Genomic DNA, 12,160 nt, shown 5'->3' with positions numbered 1-12,160 from the left:
ACTTTAATGAGTTTTCTTTGCTATTTTGATCTTTTAAAGACCTGCAGGAGTTTCCTTGTTAGTATTGCCAGATGGAAAGTGCAACGTAATGCATAAAATAGATTTATCTTGTCTCCTCTTTCTTAATTAAGTCAAGTTATCGCCTGTTAAGTGATGGTTAGAATAAATAATTGATACAATTAACTTTTAAATAGAAAAATGAACCTTGTGGCCTTTAACTGGCTTAGGCAGTGGGTCACAAAACGTAAAACTGCGACAACCACGGTCACTGATTTAATGCTGTTGTATTTTCCTGCTAGTAAGTGGCCTAGAAATTGAGTCTCTGTGCTGCGAAAGCAAAATCTTTTTTCTTCAACAGATGACTGGGCATAGGCCCCAAACCTCCTTTTTCTTTTCTCACATCTTGTTCAAATGCAGATTTGTCCAGATCGGTGGGTAAAGAGGATGTTAAGTGAGGCCCAAAAATGAAAAGCAGTGATCAGCAGAAGATATATGTATCACAGAGTTCACGTAGATGCATTCATGGTCTAGGGTTGTTTTTCGTAGGTTCCAGTAGTTATTGTAGAGCCAGGAAAGCTCTTTTGCTACGGAATGAGGTGGGTTGCTCACCCCTGAAAAGCGACTGTGGTATTAAGTGTTAGAGCTGCTGGGAGGTGAATGTTTTATTTCAGTGTTCCTGGCACTGGGATTCAATTTCCAGTATTTCCTGAAGCCTTGAATATCTGTAACCAGCGTCACAGAAAACGTGCGTTCACCTCGTGTGTTCACGGAGTGTCCACGGGCTCTGAGACCTCCAGGAAAGTCTGTTGTATGTTTATTATGCACATAAAGTTCTTGACCACCTTTATTCTGTAGCAATCTCAACTCTTAGGCTTAAAGACGAAAAGCCATGAAAAATTGTGTGTATTGCAGGGCCCAAAAGGCGATGGGCCGTGCAGCGATGACAAACTTCTTAGCAGAAAACACCCAAGTGAACACAGGAATTGAGCCATAGAGAGGATCCGAACTGATCTTTCAATGAAATTTGGTGATAGGCTTAACCTGGCAGGTTTAAGCCCAGCCCAGTGTTTGTGGGAGCACCAGTGGCTGTCACCATTCCTGCACTGGTGTCACCAGTGCCTGGTGCGTCAGGTACAGGCGAGTTTGGGGTATCGTTTATCAAAGAATTGGAGCATCCAGGGTAGGGGGAAGATTCTTCTTGGCCTTGCAGGTAAACAGTGAAGGCGGTGAAGTGTGAGATTAAATATGGAAATGTAATTTGTTTTCACCCTCTTGGGAAAACCGGTAAGTACACGTAGGAGTTCCTGCTCTGGGCGACTTCTGTCTTGGACAATAAACATGTTGGAGGGGGATTATAGCGCAAAATTTTCATTTGTTAAAAAAGGTCATTGTATTCCTTCTCCCTCACTTGTCCCTGCCAGATAAAGAGACAAACATAAATGACCATAAAGTACAACATTTCAAATGCGATCTTAACCAGAGCCTTGTGTAACAATACTTATATATTTTTGTGATTCATGCCTCTCTAAGGCTGAGATATTTGAGAGACCGTGAATAGTGCGTAGCCTGCGATGGGGACTGTCAGTCCACGCCGGCCCATCTGTAGCACAAGAGCCGTTGGAAAAGGACTATTTTTCCAATTGTTGAGCAGGAACTTTTGCCATAGTAAAGGTCACAGATTTTTGCGTCGCATCATTATTGAACCATTTCTCACTTCTCTTGCAGTTCTGTGCTGCACAAATCTATTTAGAGCAACTTGAAGGCACCTAAAGGATTTGAACAGTTCCATTTTCACTAGTTCTCTGAACAAGTTCTGGTTTAGGTAACATTATACCTTAAAGCACATTACAGCCTTTTCCAGCAACTAGTAGATAGATGCAAGCTTTTAAAATGCTGAGGGAGTGTATAGCAGGCTTTCCTGTGTGATCTGAGGTCAGAAAAAGGTATTATTAATAGAAATCATTCCACCTTTTTTTTATGTGTTTCTGAGATCCTGTTCTGCCCTTTTTTGCTGCTTTTTACAGTTCTCATGGGGGAGCCTGTTTTTCTGAGCGAGGATGCAACTTTGGGAGGGCGTTTGTTCTAAAGTTTTTATCTTGTTTTCGCAGAGAAAATGGGCTGGACTTTCCATCGGGCAAGAGATAGACGGTAAGTCAGACGGCAGCGTGGTCATGACGTACGTTTATAAAAGCTGAATTCTGTGTTTCCCTATGGAAGTGAAAATGAATTGGAAAACTTCAGATCTTCAGCCCTTCTTCAGGTAACGTGGGGCCCTCGTTAGTGAAAGGGAGTCGCTCTTGTGTCTGCGGGCGTTCAGTCTTTTAACATTTTCAGAGCCTGGAGGATTATTTTGACTGTTACCTTCAGACATCTGCGGGTGTATCAGCACAGCTCTGTGTGGGGCATCAGGATCCACATGCAGATAGAATCACAGAATCGTTTTGGTTGGAAAAGCCCCTCAGGATCATCAAGTCCAACCGTTCCCCAGCCCTGGCACTGCCCCATGTCCTGAGAACCTCATGTCCATCTGTCCAACCCCTCCAGGGATGGTGACTCCAGCACTGCCCTGGGCAGCCTGTTCCAACGCCCCACAGCCCTTTGGGGAAGAAATTGTTCCCCAGATCCAACCTCAACCTCCCCTGGCGCAACTTGAGGCCGTTTCCTCTCGTCCTGGCACTTCTTCCTTGGTGTGAACATCTAACATGTCCTGGGCTGCCTGTTCTTGTGGCTTTGCAGAACATTTACCAGCTAACAGAAAACAGCTGTTGTCGTTGAGGGGATGTTCTTGGCATCTAAATTTGAGTGCCGAGAATGGGGAAGTTTTAGTGCTAAGAGTTGCCAAATCCAGCAGTGCGCTCGGGATGGCTGGAGGGATGAGCTTTGTGAGCAGCGCTGATGTTTTCACCAATAACTGACTAGAATCTTCCGTGTAACACTGAAGGGAAAGTGATGCCATCTTGAGTTTGTGCAAATTGAAGATTTGTAATCAATTTCGAGTCTTGATGGAGCCTGAAGAGCCTTTGCCAGTGCTCAGAGAAGAGGCTGTTCTGTGTCTCTCGGCTTGCATGCTCTGTCTTTCATTTATTCACGCTGTCTGTCACCATTACCTGTGGTTTATGAATTATTGGCATCACTGGCGGTTACAGGTGCTACTGTTGGTCTGTCGGTAGCCTCTGAAGCAGGGGTGTCAAACTCCTGTTCACAGTGGCCACATCAGCCTTGCAGTTGCCTCCAAAGGGCCGAATGTAATTTTAGTCCTGAAATTAATTTATACAGTCCTGTTTTAAAAGTTCTATATAAACGAAATCAAATTTATTTATGTCTTGGATTTTTGAATGCTAGATTTGGTTTTAATTAACAAGAGCAAATATTTGTATTAATCTACTAGATGTGAAGCTGGTTTTGAGAGCAACAAGAAAGTAAAAGGCTTCCAGAGTAGGATCAGAAACAGTGTGTGGCTTCTTTCCACTCCATGGCAACTCCATAGCACTAGTTTCACCAGTTTCAATAGCACTAGTGGAAACTCAATAGCTGCCACTCAATAACTGCAGTTACATATTAACTGAAAAGGGATAAAACATTCAGGTACTCTTCTGCAGCCTTTAGCTTTTTCGATACTTCTCTCTTCTCTGACCCTCCTGATCCTCCAGACTGTTACATGTGAACACATCTTCTAATCAGAAATACCACGGGAATTACAGCATACTGCTCCTCCACACTTCGCTCGAGCAACTTGAAATATTCCTGTTAGCACAAGCAGAAGAGGGAAACGCTGGCATCGCGTAATAATGCAATATACAGCTGGTAAAATTATAAATACCTCGGAGAAAAAACAGAGCAGATCGCACAGGGTCGCGTCCAGGCGGGTTTGAATGTCTTCAGAGAAGGAGACTCCGCACCTGCTCTGGGCAGCCTGAGTCGTTTTAAAATCTATGCTTCCTTCTGCAAGGCCCATTGGTTTTGTGCACAGGGAAATCCCCAAAGGTGTTTTCTCTAACCGTAACTTTATTGTGGTGATAGTCCTGCCATGCAGGGGTGTCAGAGTCATTCGAACGCCGTTCTGCTCCCGCAGCGCTGGGGACACGGAGCTCGGCACGGCCCTCGGTGGAAACGCAGCGCTGGGCCAGTGTCAAGCTTTGATTGCAATAAAGCGGTGGTGGCAATAAACCGTGACAGATGTTTTGTTAACCCCCTCTCCCCCTCCCCAGCCCCCCCTTTTTCCCACTAAGGAGAGACAACGGGAGGAAAAGAGAGACAGACTAGCAAGTTGGAAAAAGAAAGTCAAAACTGTTTTACTAATGCTACTAACAAAATACAGAAAATAATACAAAATACATACAACCCATCTTGAATTCCGCAGCAAAGCTCAGAACTGCTCCAGTAACGGCAGGACAGGCACCTGGAAGTCCTGGGTTGGACTCCGCAGCAAACCGGAGCTGGATTCAAGGATGCGGGGTCTGTCACCAGGCCTCAGATCACGGGGACGGCAGGCAGGGTCCTCCCCAGATGTCGGCCATGGTTGGAGAGGGGTCAAGACCCTCGTGATCTCCCATTTTATATGAAGTATCACGTGGATGGGATGGAATACTTAGCTGGTCGGTTTTAGTCACCTGTTCAGTTTGTTCCTCCTTGCCCCCCTCACTTACGGGACGTGCATCCTTATCAGCGACCTTGCACTCCATGGCTATGTCTACCAAAACATGGATCCAACTTCAGAAAAGTGCAGTTACTAAGAAGAACTTAGTTGAAAGAAAAATTCACTAAAAGAGAAACTGGTCTTGTTTTTAACAAAACTGGGACAGCCAGATGAACCAGGAGAGGGCCGAGCGTTGGACACCTGTGCTCTGAAGTGTCAACCACCCTCCTGGCTGCAGCTGTTGTTACAGGAGGGTCTCCGTGTTCTTTGCTGCAGCCCATGAAGACGATGGGTCATTTCAGTTCTTTCGACCATCAGGAATCACCCGTGTGCTCCTGGCGCAGCCGTCTCACCCGTCTCTTTGGCAGGGTGGTTGTTATGAGGCCTGGTCGGCTGGCTCAGGGTTGGAGACATGGAGCAATCTCTTCGTTAGGCCACTGTCTTGCCTTTTGAGGTATTTACAGGGGTCCAGGGGGTTTCTCCTCTCGTTTGAGGGCTGTGGGCAGAGCTGGTGGCTGCATCTGAATCACCAGACCGAGAAGTGCAGCTCTCGCTCTGTGGCTGTTTGTCTTCCCAGCAAGTCCGTGGCCATGGATCCGTACTTGAGTCTCATGTGTTTGTGGATCTTTTCCGTAGTGACAAGTCGGAGCAGCTCTGTTTGCCTCCATGCACAGCAAGAAGCCTCGCAGATCTTGCTTGAAAGCCATCTCTTTTTGCTAGCTGGTTTGGTTTTGTTTTTTAAACTGAAGAATCACCTGTAGACCCATGAATTAATTTGTTTCTCACCCTTGTCTGGTTGCTGATCAGTAACGTGCCAATTGGCTGATAGAATAATGCTCTTTGGTACTGAAGTTATTTGGGAAAACAAGCACTGGTGTTCAGCATGATTACTTGTTAGAGCAGATTTGTGGTTGTACTTCTACTAGACCGTACTACAAACTTAACAACTATGTGCGAACGTGTATTAAAATAAAAAAATGCAGTAATTTTATGCAGAATGACTAAATGTCGCATGACTCCCTGCTGAGTACAAAGGATTTGTAAAACTATTCTACAGGTAGGGAGAAGTATTCATAAACCCAGTGATTCACCAGGGCTCTCTCTTGGTCTTGTTCCCCTAATAATGTGAAAACTGCGCTTTAAATGTCAGTTCAAACACAGGGCGCTGCTTGGTGGTGCAGCAGAGCTGAGTCCTGCCGAGGCGCTAATGCTGTGGTGAGGATTCCAGGTGGTGAGTTTGCTCTGGGGACGGGCTGGGTGGGCTGAGCGGGGCCTTCTTTCCTTTGCGGTGCCAGAGCCTGGCCCAGGCTGCCCGGAGCGGGCTTGGAGTCTCCTTCTCTGAGACATTCAAACCCGCCTGGCCTGACCTGTGTGATCTGCTCTGGTGACCCTGCGTGAGCAGGGCTGGGCTGGGGATCTACAGAGGTCCTGCAACCCAACCAGCCTGGGATCCTGGGATTCTGTTTTGCAGCCTTGGTTGCAGTGGGTGAATGTTCCCCGCATGCGGGGGAGCTCGGCCACCGAGGAGGATCCTTTGACTATGAGTGTTTCTGGCACTTACAAACGTTCACGTCCTCCACGTCCTTGGACTGTGCTGATTGTCGTTATCTTTTCATGACTTGTTGTGTGAGGGCTGGAAGGTTCCTCTGACTGGCAGATCTCTACAGAGATCCTGCAACCCAACCAGCCTGGGATCCTGGGATTCTGCGATGCTTTTGGGCTTTCTGAAGCTGTCATCCAAACGCTTAGATGTAGATACAGCTTGTGGTCCTACAGCCTGGGTGAATTTGCTTTCATTGTCCGCATCCCCAAAAGCTTGTATGGTGTTTGAGCTGTTTTCAAGGAGACTATTAGAGTTTTTAAAGAGATGCAGGTATTGCCAGTGGAGATACATGTGCTGTATTTTTGCTCTTGTAGGGAACATGGAAGCATTGGAACAGGCTGCCCATGGCAGTGCTGGAGTCACCATCCCTGGAGGGGTTTAAAAGGTGTTTACATGAGGTTCTCAGGGACATGGGGTAGTGCTGGAGTTGGGTTATGGTTGGACTCGATGATCCTGAGGGTCTCTTCCAACTGAAAAGATTCTATGGATGTAAGAGAAATAAGGGTCTCTGTCAGAAATAATAGATTCAGTTTTATTAAGGACTCATTCTAAATGGAAGAACATGTATTGCCAGACTTACAGCATGTTTAAAATATTAGGGGCCGACCTCGCTGTTCTGAAATGCCCTTTTTTTTTTTGTTGTTTTTTTCTTTAACAGTTTCCTTATACACTTTCGACAAGGCCAAGCAGTGCATTGGCACCATGACGATCGAGATCGATTTTCTGCAGAAGAAGAGCATCGACTCCAACCCCTACGACACGGACAAGATGGCAGCGGAGTTCATCCAGCAGTTCAACAGCCAGGCCTTCTCCGTGGGCCAGCAGGTGGGGGTGCTTTTATTCCCAAAATGTTCCTAAGGACCGTGTGTGTGTTCATACTATTTTTCATGCATGTGAAATACGCAGGAATGTGTCAGTGCTGGCTCTGTGCTGCAAAGGACAGCCGTGAATAATAGGCAGAAATGGTTTATTGGGTGAATGGTTTATTTACGAGCAGTTGAACCATCCTGACTTTCACTGCGTGAACAGAGTGGTTCAAAATCTGCCTTTTCCCTATGTAAATAAATTAATCTTTGAGAGGAGAATCCCGAGGTGTGAGAGCTGGTGGGTTCTCTCTCCGTTGTGGTTTGGATGGATGTGCGCGGGGCAGCTCCTGCAATCTTCCAAGAAGTGACTTTTGTTTTCCTTCTGTATAAGATCAAAACAAACACCAGTTTTAATTAATTCTCAGTAGCACCTTTCGAGTGCAGTGTATTTTATTGTAACATTTATCCCAGCAGTAAAATGGGCATGGAACATTTGACTTGGGGATTTCGGAAAGCTGATGTCTCTATAATTAAGCCTTTTTAGCTCTGCAGCTGTTGGGCTTCTGCCTTTGTGAACATCTGCAATTTGCCGTATTCTCAGGACAGGTTTTGTCTCTCTCAGTAGTTTACAGGGTCTGAATCTTAAATCAGTTGAAAGTATCGTCTTGCAGGAAAGGAACTGTGCAGGGCAGCCTGCGTTTCTGGGGGGTGGACCAGACTTCTTGTGATGTTCATGCTGCCCCTCATTACTCTGGCACTGTTTTTGAGGTATTCTTGTCAAACTGAAATGCGAAAGATGAGAAGGGTTTGAGCTCAATTATTCTCCTTGCCTAGCAGCACTATTTCAAGTGAGAGGAAGACATCAAGAGATGATATAGAACATTTAGCTGGGGAGAATAGGGGGGGAAAGAGAAGCTTTTCTTGGAAGGGGAATTATTCTTTGAGTTTTTCCAATTGACTTCATGTTTTGCTGCTTTTGATCTGTTACTCTTAAGTATGGGACACAAAAAGGACACGTTCAGTACACCAGACCTTTACCAGGTAAAAACTGCGTGGAATTTGTTGGATGGGAAACTTCAGACCTCTTCTCTTCAAATCTTAATAGCCTTGTCAAAAGCCTTTTTAGCTTTTGAATGAGTTCAAATCCCCTTCTGTTTTTCCTTTCTGCAGCTTGTGTTCAGCTTTAATGACAAACTTTTTGGCCTGTTGGTGAAGGACATGGAAGCCATGGACCCCAGCATTCTCAAAGGGGAGTCGGGAGCAAGCAAAAAGCAGAAGGTGGGTTTTTTTGGTCTTTATCTTCCCCAGCTTTGCACCCACTGAAGTGCAGAGCTGGGCAAGATAAAGACCATGAGATATTCCTTGTATGTACTAATGAATGGAAACATCCTCTCTTGAGCCTTTTTATCTTCCAGATATGTCCGATTTGGATTTTTCCATCTGTAGAAAGGACATGATTTTATTTTCTTTTTTACTTGCCACGTCTTGCTGAAATAAGTTGGTTTTGAACTAAACAAATAACTTTCGAACCCCAATTTATTACACCCAATAAGCTTCTGCATTCAGTGATGTTAGTTTTAGAGGTGTTGGTATTTCACATTCTTCCCAATGACTTCTGTAGTGGAGCTTTTGCTGCTGTTTCTTGCCCTCTGAGATGTGCTTGGTGATGCCTAAGGAACAATCTAAAGTTGGGCCTAACAGCGTAATGTTATTGTTTCCCTCCCTTTGCAGATTGAGGTTGGTTTGGTCCTTGGAAACAGTCAAGTTGCCTTTGAAAAAGCGGAGAACTCCTCTCTCAATCTGATCGGTGAGTGCCTTGTACCCAAAGAGATAAATGGTGCTTGAAGTTTCGTAGAGTCATAGAATGTCCTGAGTTGGAGGGACCCGCAGGATCATGGTGTCCGACCCCTGTCCCTGCACAGGACACCCCACAGGTCACACCATGGGTCTGAGGACGTTGTCCAGTCTCTTCTTGAACACTGTCAGGTTTGGGGCCGTGACACCTCCCTGGGGAGCCTGTTCCAGTGTCCAGCACCTCTGGGTGAAGAACCTTTTCCTCATGTCCAACTGACCCACCCCTGGCACATCTTCCTGCCATTCCCTTGGGTCCTGTCACTGGTCGCTGCTTTTCAGCCCTCAGAGTCTTCTATGCCTCAAAATTTGGTTTTCTGGTTACGTGAGTTGACCTAATCCATGGAAAACTGCACCTCAAAAGTGTCCCAGGTGTCTGTTTAAACCAGCAGCTGACACGACTGGATATGATCCCTTAGGAACCTGTCACACCCTGTAGAAAGCAGTTTGTAGATGTTCAAGACTTTCTTAAACATCCCCGTCCTCCCAGTGTGAAGCTCCACAGCTGTACCAGAGCAGTTCTGTGCGTTATCACTGTGCTTATCACTGCAGCCTATCTGTAACAGACAGAGGTCCCAGGAGAAGAGTGTGACTGGGAGAGATTTCGACAACAGCAGATGGAGTCAGATGAGTAGAGAAGTTAACGTGCACCCCAGGCTTGGGTGAGAAAGGCACCATGGAATAGCAGCTTCAGCAAACGTCAGCAGCTGTTAATAGTTGAAATATTTTGACTCTTTAAACATCAGAAAATGATATTTTCAGGGGCACTAACAAGCCAACAACTCTTTAGATAAATTTAATGAAAACACCATGGATATAGGAAATTGAGAACTTTTTTGAATGTGTAGTGAAAATTTCAGGGTGCAAAGCATCTGAAAATCCCGTCTCTGAAAATCCCGTCTCTGAAAATCCCGTCTCTGAAAATCCCGTCTCTGAAAATCCCGTCTCTGAAAATCCCGTCTCTGAAAATCCCGTCTCTGAAAATCCCGTCTCTGAAAATCCCGTCTCTAGTGAGATCTCTTCTTCAAGGCGAGGGGACGGCTTCTGGACAGCACTGCAGCATCCTTGACTTGTCAAAGTCCTGCTCTTCAGAAACCGATAACAACTACAAACCGTTTACACAGCAAGATAGTTAACAAAACTGTGAGCTGTTTTTTCAAGAGACGGCGTCTAAAACCTCAACAAACCAAATCTTGATGTGCAAAGAAATCAGGGAATCATTGATGTGTGCTCCTCTTTTTTCCTTAGTTAACCTTCCCTCTTCTATTCCCTCTTCCTGGAGTCCGTGAGCTGAGAACCTTTTGCTGCTGCTCTCGCACAGATAAGGGGGGGCACGTGTCCAGTGGCCCTGCCCAGCTCACCTGAGCCCTCACTTGAGTCTTAATACTTATTTTTGCAGGAGGCTTCAAAGCACAGCTCTGCTCGGCTGTGAACGCTCAGTACTGTGAGGATTTGGTACAGAAATAGACCAGGTGAGGGGAGCAGCCGCTTGGGAGAGCAGAACTTGTCTCCCTCAGCGTTGCAGGAGCGGCAGAGGCTCCTCAGATGCTGAGGTTTGATGGTGCCCTGAAGTGCTGTTCTCCCTCAGACTGTGGCTGTGACTCCGTGTTCCGTTCTGTTCTGCTCCACGTGCTGCAGTCGCTTCAAAAACCAGGGAGACACGAGGCTGTTGTGTAGCTGCGTATCTTACGTCTTACGCAGATGTTTTTATCTGGAAGTACAACCAGACATTGTACTTAAAACCCCCATCAGAGGTCTGTGGGCTGAGCTGTACATGACTGTAATTAAGCGTATTAACAAGGATACAGGTTTTAAGAGCACCAAGTGAAACTTGCACGGACAATTAGTTCACACCTGTGATTACATGATTACAGCCCATTTGGTTTTTACTGTGTTTTGATGGGACAGCTTGAGTTGAGTGTCAACATAATCCAATTTATTGCATAGAGCAAGCAGGGATATTTCACTTAATTAATATTCAGAACCATATAATGACCCGTGATCTTCCTCCTGGCGTGTGTAGGTGTGAAGAGTTGTCCTGTGCGAGAGATTGATTGGAAACAGGAATCCTGCCCCGGGATCCAGTGCCATTGCTTGCAGACAAGACAAATTGTTGCTCGTGCCTCAGTTTCCTCGTGTCAGATCGGTGCTGTGTTTAATATCCCCCTCGACCTGAGGCAGAGCCACTTAATGTGCTTTGTGGGTCTCTGGGGAACTGTAAAGTTGTGAATAATTAAATTCTGAGAGAGGGGATAAAAGTAAAGTCAGTGTCACTGCACAGTGACTTCAATAAAGGGCCGTTATTTTTTTTTTTTTAATAGAAAAGAATTATGATCATTAAAAAAAAAAAATCCAATTCTATTTCTTCTACTTAGCATAAAATGATGTGCTATAAAACCGATGGGTGACGTTTTAGTTTAATCTGCAAGAGTTTTCTTGTGCTCGGATGCTGCCAGAAGGGGGGGGTGCAGGCTCAGCTCTGCGGGAACATCTGATCTGAAACTGGAATGGAGAATGAGACATAAATACACTGAAACCAGGGAATCGACCGCTCAGGGACAGTAAATACACTGAAACCAGGGAATCGACCGCTCACTGCTTTGTGTTAGTGCTACACGTTGCACCTTCCACCAGGTTGTCCCTAACGTGTTAGTTAGAGACACGTTCTTGTTTTGCTGCGGTAGGAACTGAAGTATCGATCCCAGCTTGTGTTTAGACCAAGATTAGCAGCAGTCTGATTCAGCTGAGAACTTTTATTTAGTGTATTCACTGATTTCCAGACTCTCACTCATTATCTGGCTCGACTTGAAGTATCTCTAGAAGAGCTGAGGGAACAAATGAATAAAGTCCCCAGTGGTGGTTTGGCAGGACTGGCTTTTGAGGGGAGATCGTGGTCCCCAGGGCCAGTCCCGTAAAGCACCGTGTAAGTCTGAGAAAATACAAGATAACCCATTTCTGCGTGAGTCGAGGATCATCTCAATCTTTGCTTTCCCTCTGGATTTTTATGTTACTGCTGGTTTTGTGGTAGCTTAGCAAGGCGATGTTGCTGAAGGGCTTTCGGAAGCGTTTATCTGACCGATAAGAGTGTTAGTGCTAGTTTATAAATTCCCTCGAGTAAACCGAAGGTGAGACTCCGTGGATTTATTGGACTGTTCGTGTCTCAGCGATGTTCTTGTAGGAGCATTTGCGCTTATTGCCTACATCCTAAATACCCTGATTGCTTTAAAGCCTCTCTGAAAAGGGAGTAAGGAGCATGGTAAGAGA

General features: G+C 45.6%; 1 protein-coding gene across 3 annotated transcripts in view; it reads left to right on the top strand.

Moving 5' to 3' along the window:
• NSF (N-ethylmaleimide sensitive factor, vesicle fusing ATPase) overlaps positions 1-12,160 on the top strand; it is an 89,347-nt gene that overhangs the window by 27,129 nt on the left and 50,058 nt on the right. For all 3 annotated transcript variants that reach the window (XM_065650935.1, XM_065650936.1, XM_065650937.1), the window contains exons 4-7: positions 2,109-2,148; positions 6,898-7,064; positions 8,216-8,323; positions 8,777-8,852. In XM_065650935.1, coding sequence (XP_065507007.1) covers positions 2,109-2,148; positions 6,898-7,064; positions 8,216-8,323; positions 8,777-8,852 — 391 coding nt within the window. The remainder of the gene's footprint in view (positions 1-2,108; positions 2,149-6,897; positions 7,065-8,215; positions 8,324-8,776; positions 8,853-12,160) is intronic.

This window comes from Caloenas nicobarica, chromosome 24 (assembly GCF_036013445.1).
Source record: "Caloenas nicobarica isolate bCalNic1 chromosome 24, bCalNic1.hap1, whole genome shotgun sequence".
In the NCBI taxonomy this organism is placed as follows: domain Eukaryota; kingdom Metazoa; phylum Chordata; class Aves; order Columbiformes; family Columbidae; genus Caloenas; species Caloenas nicobarica.
This window is presented reverse-complemented; position numbering and strand designations above follow the sequence as displayed.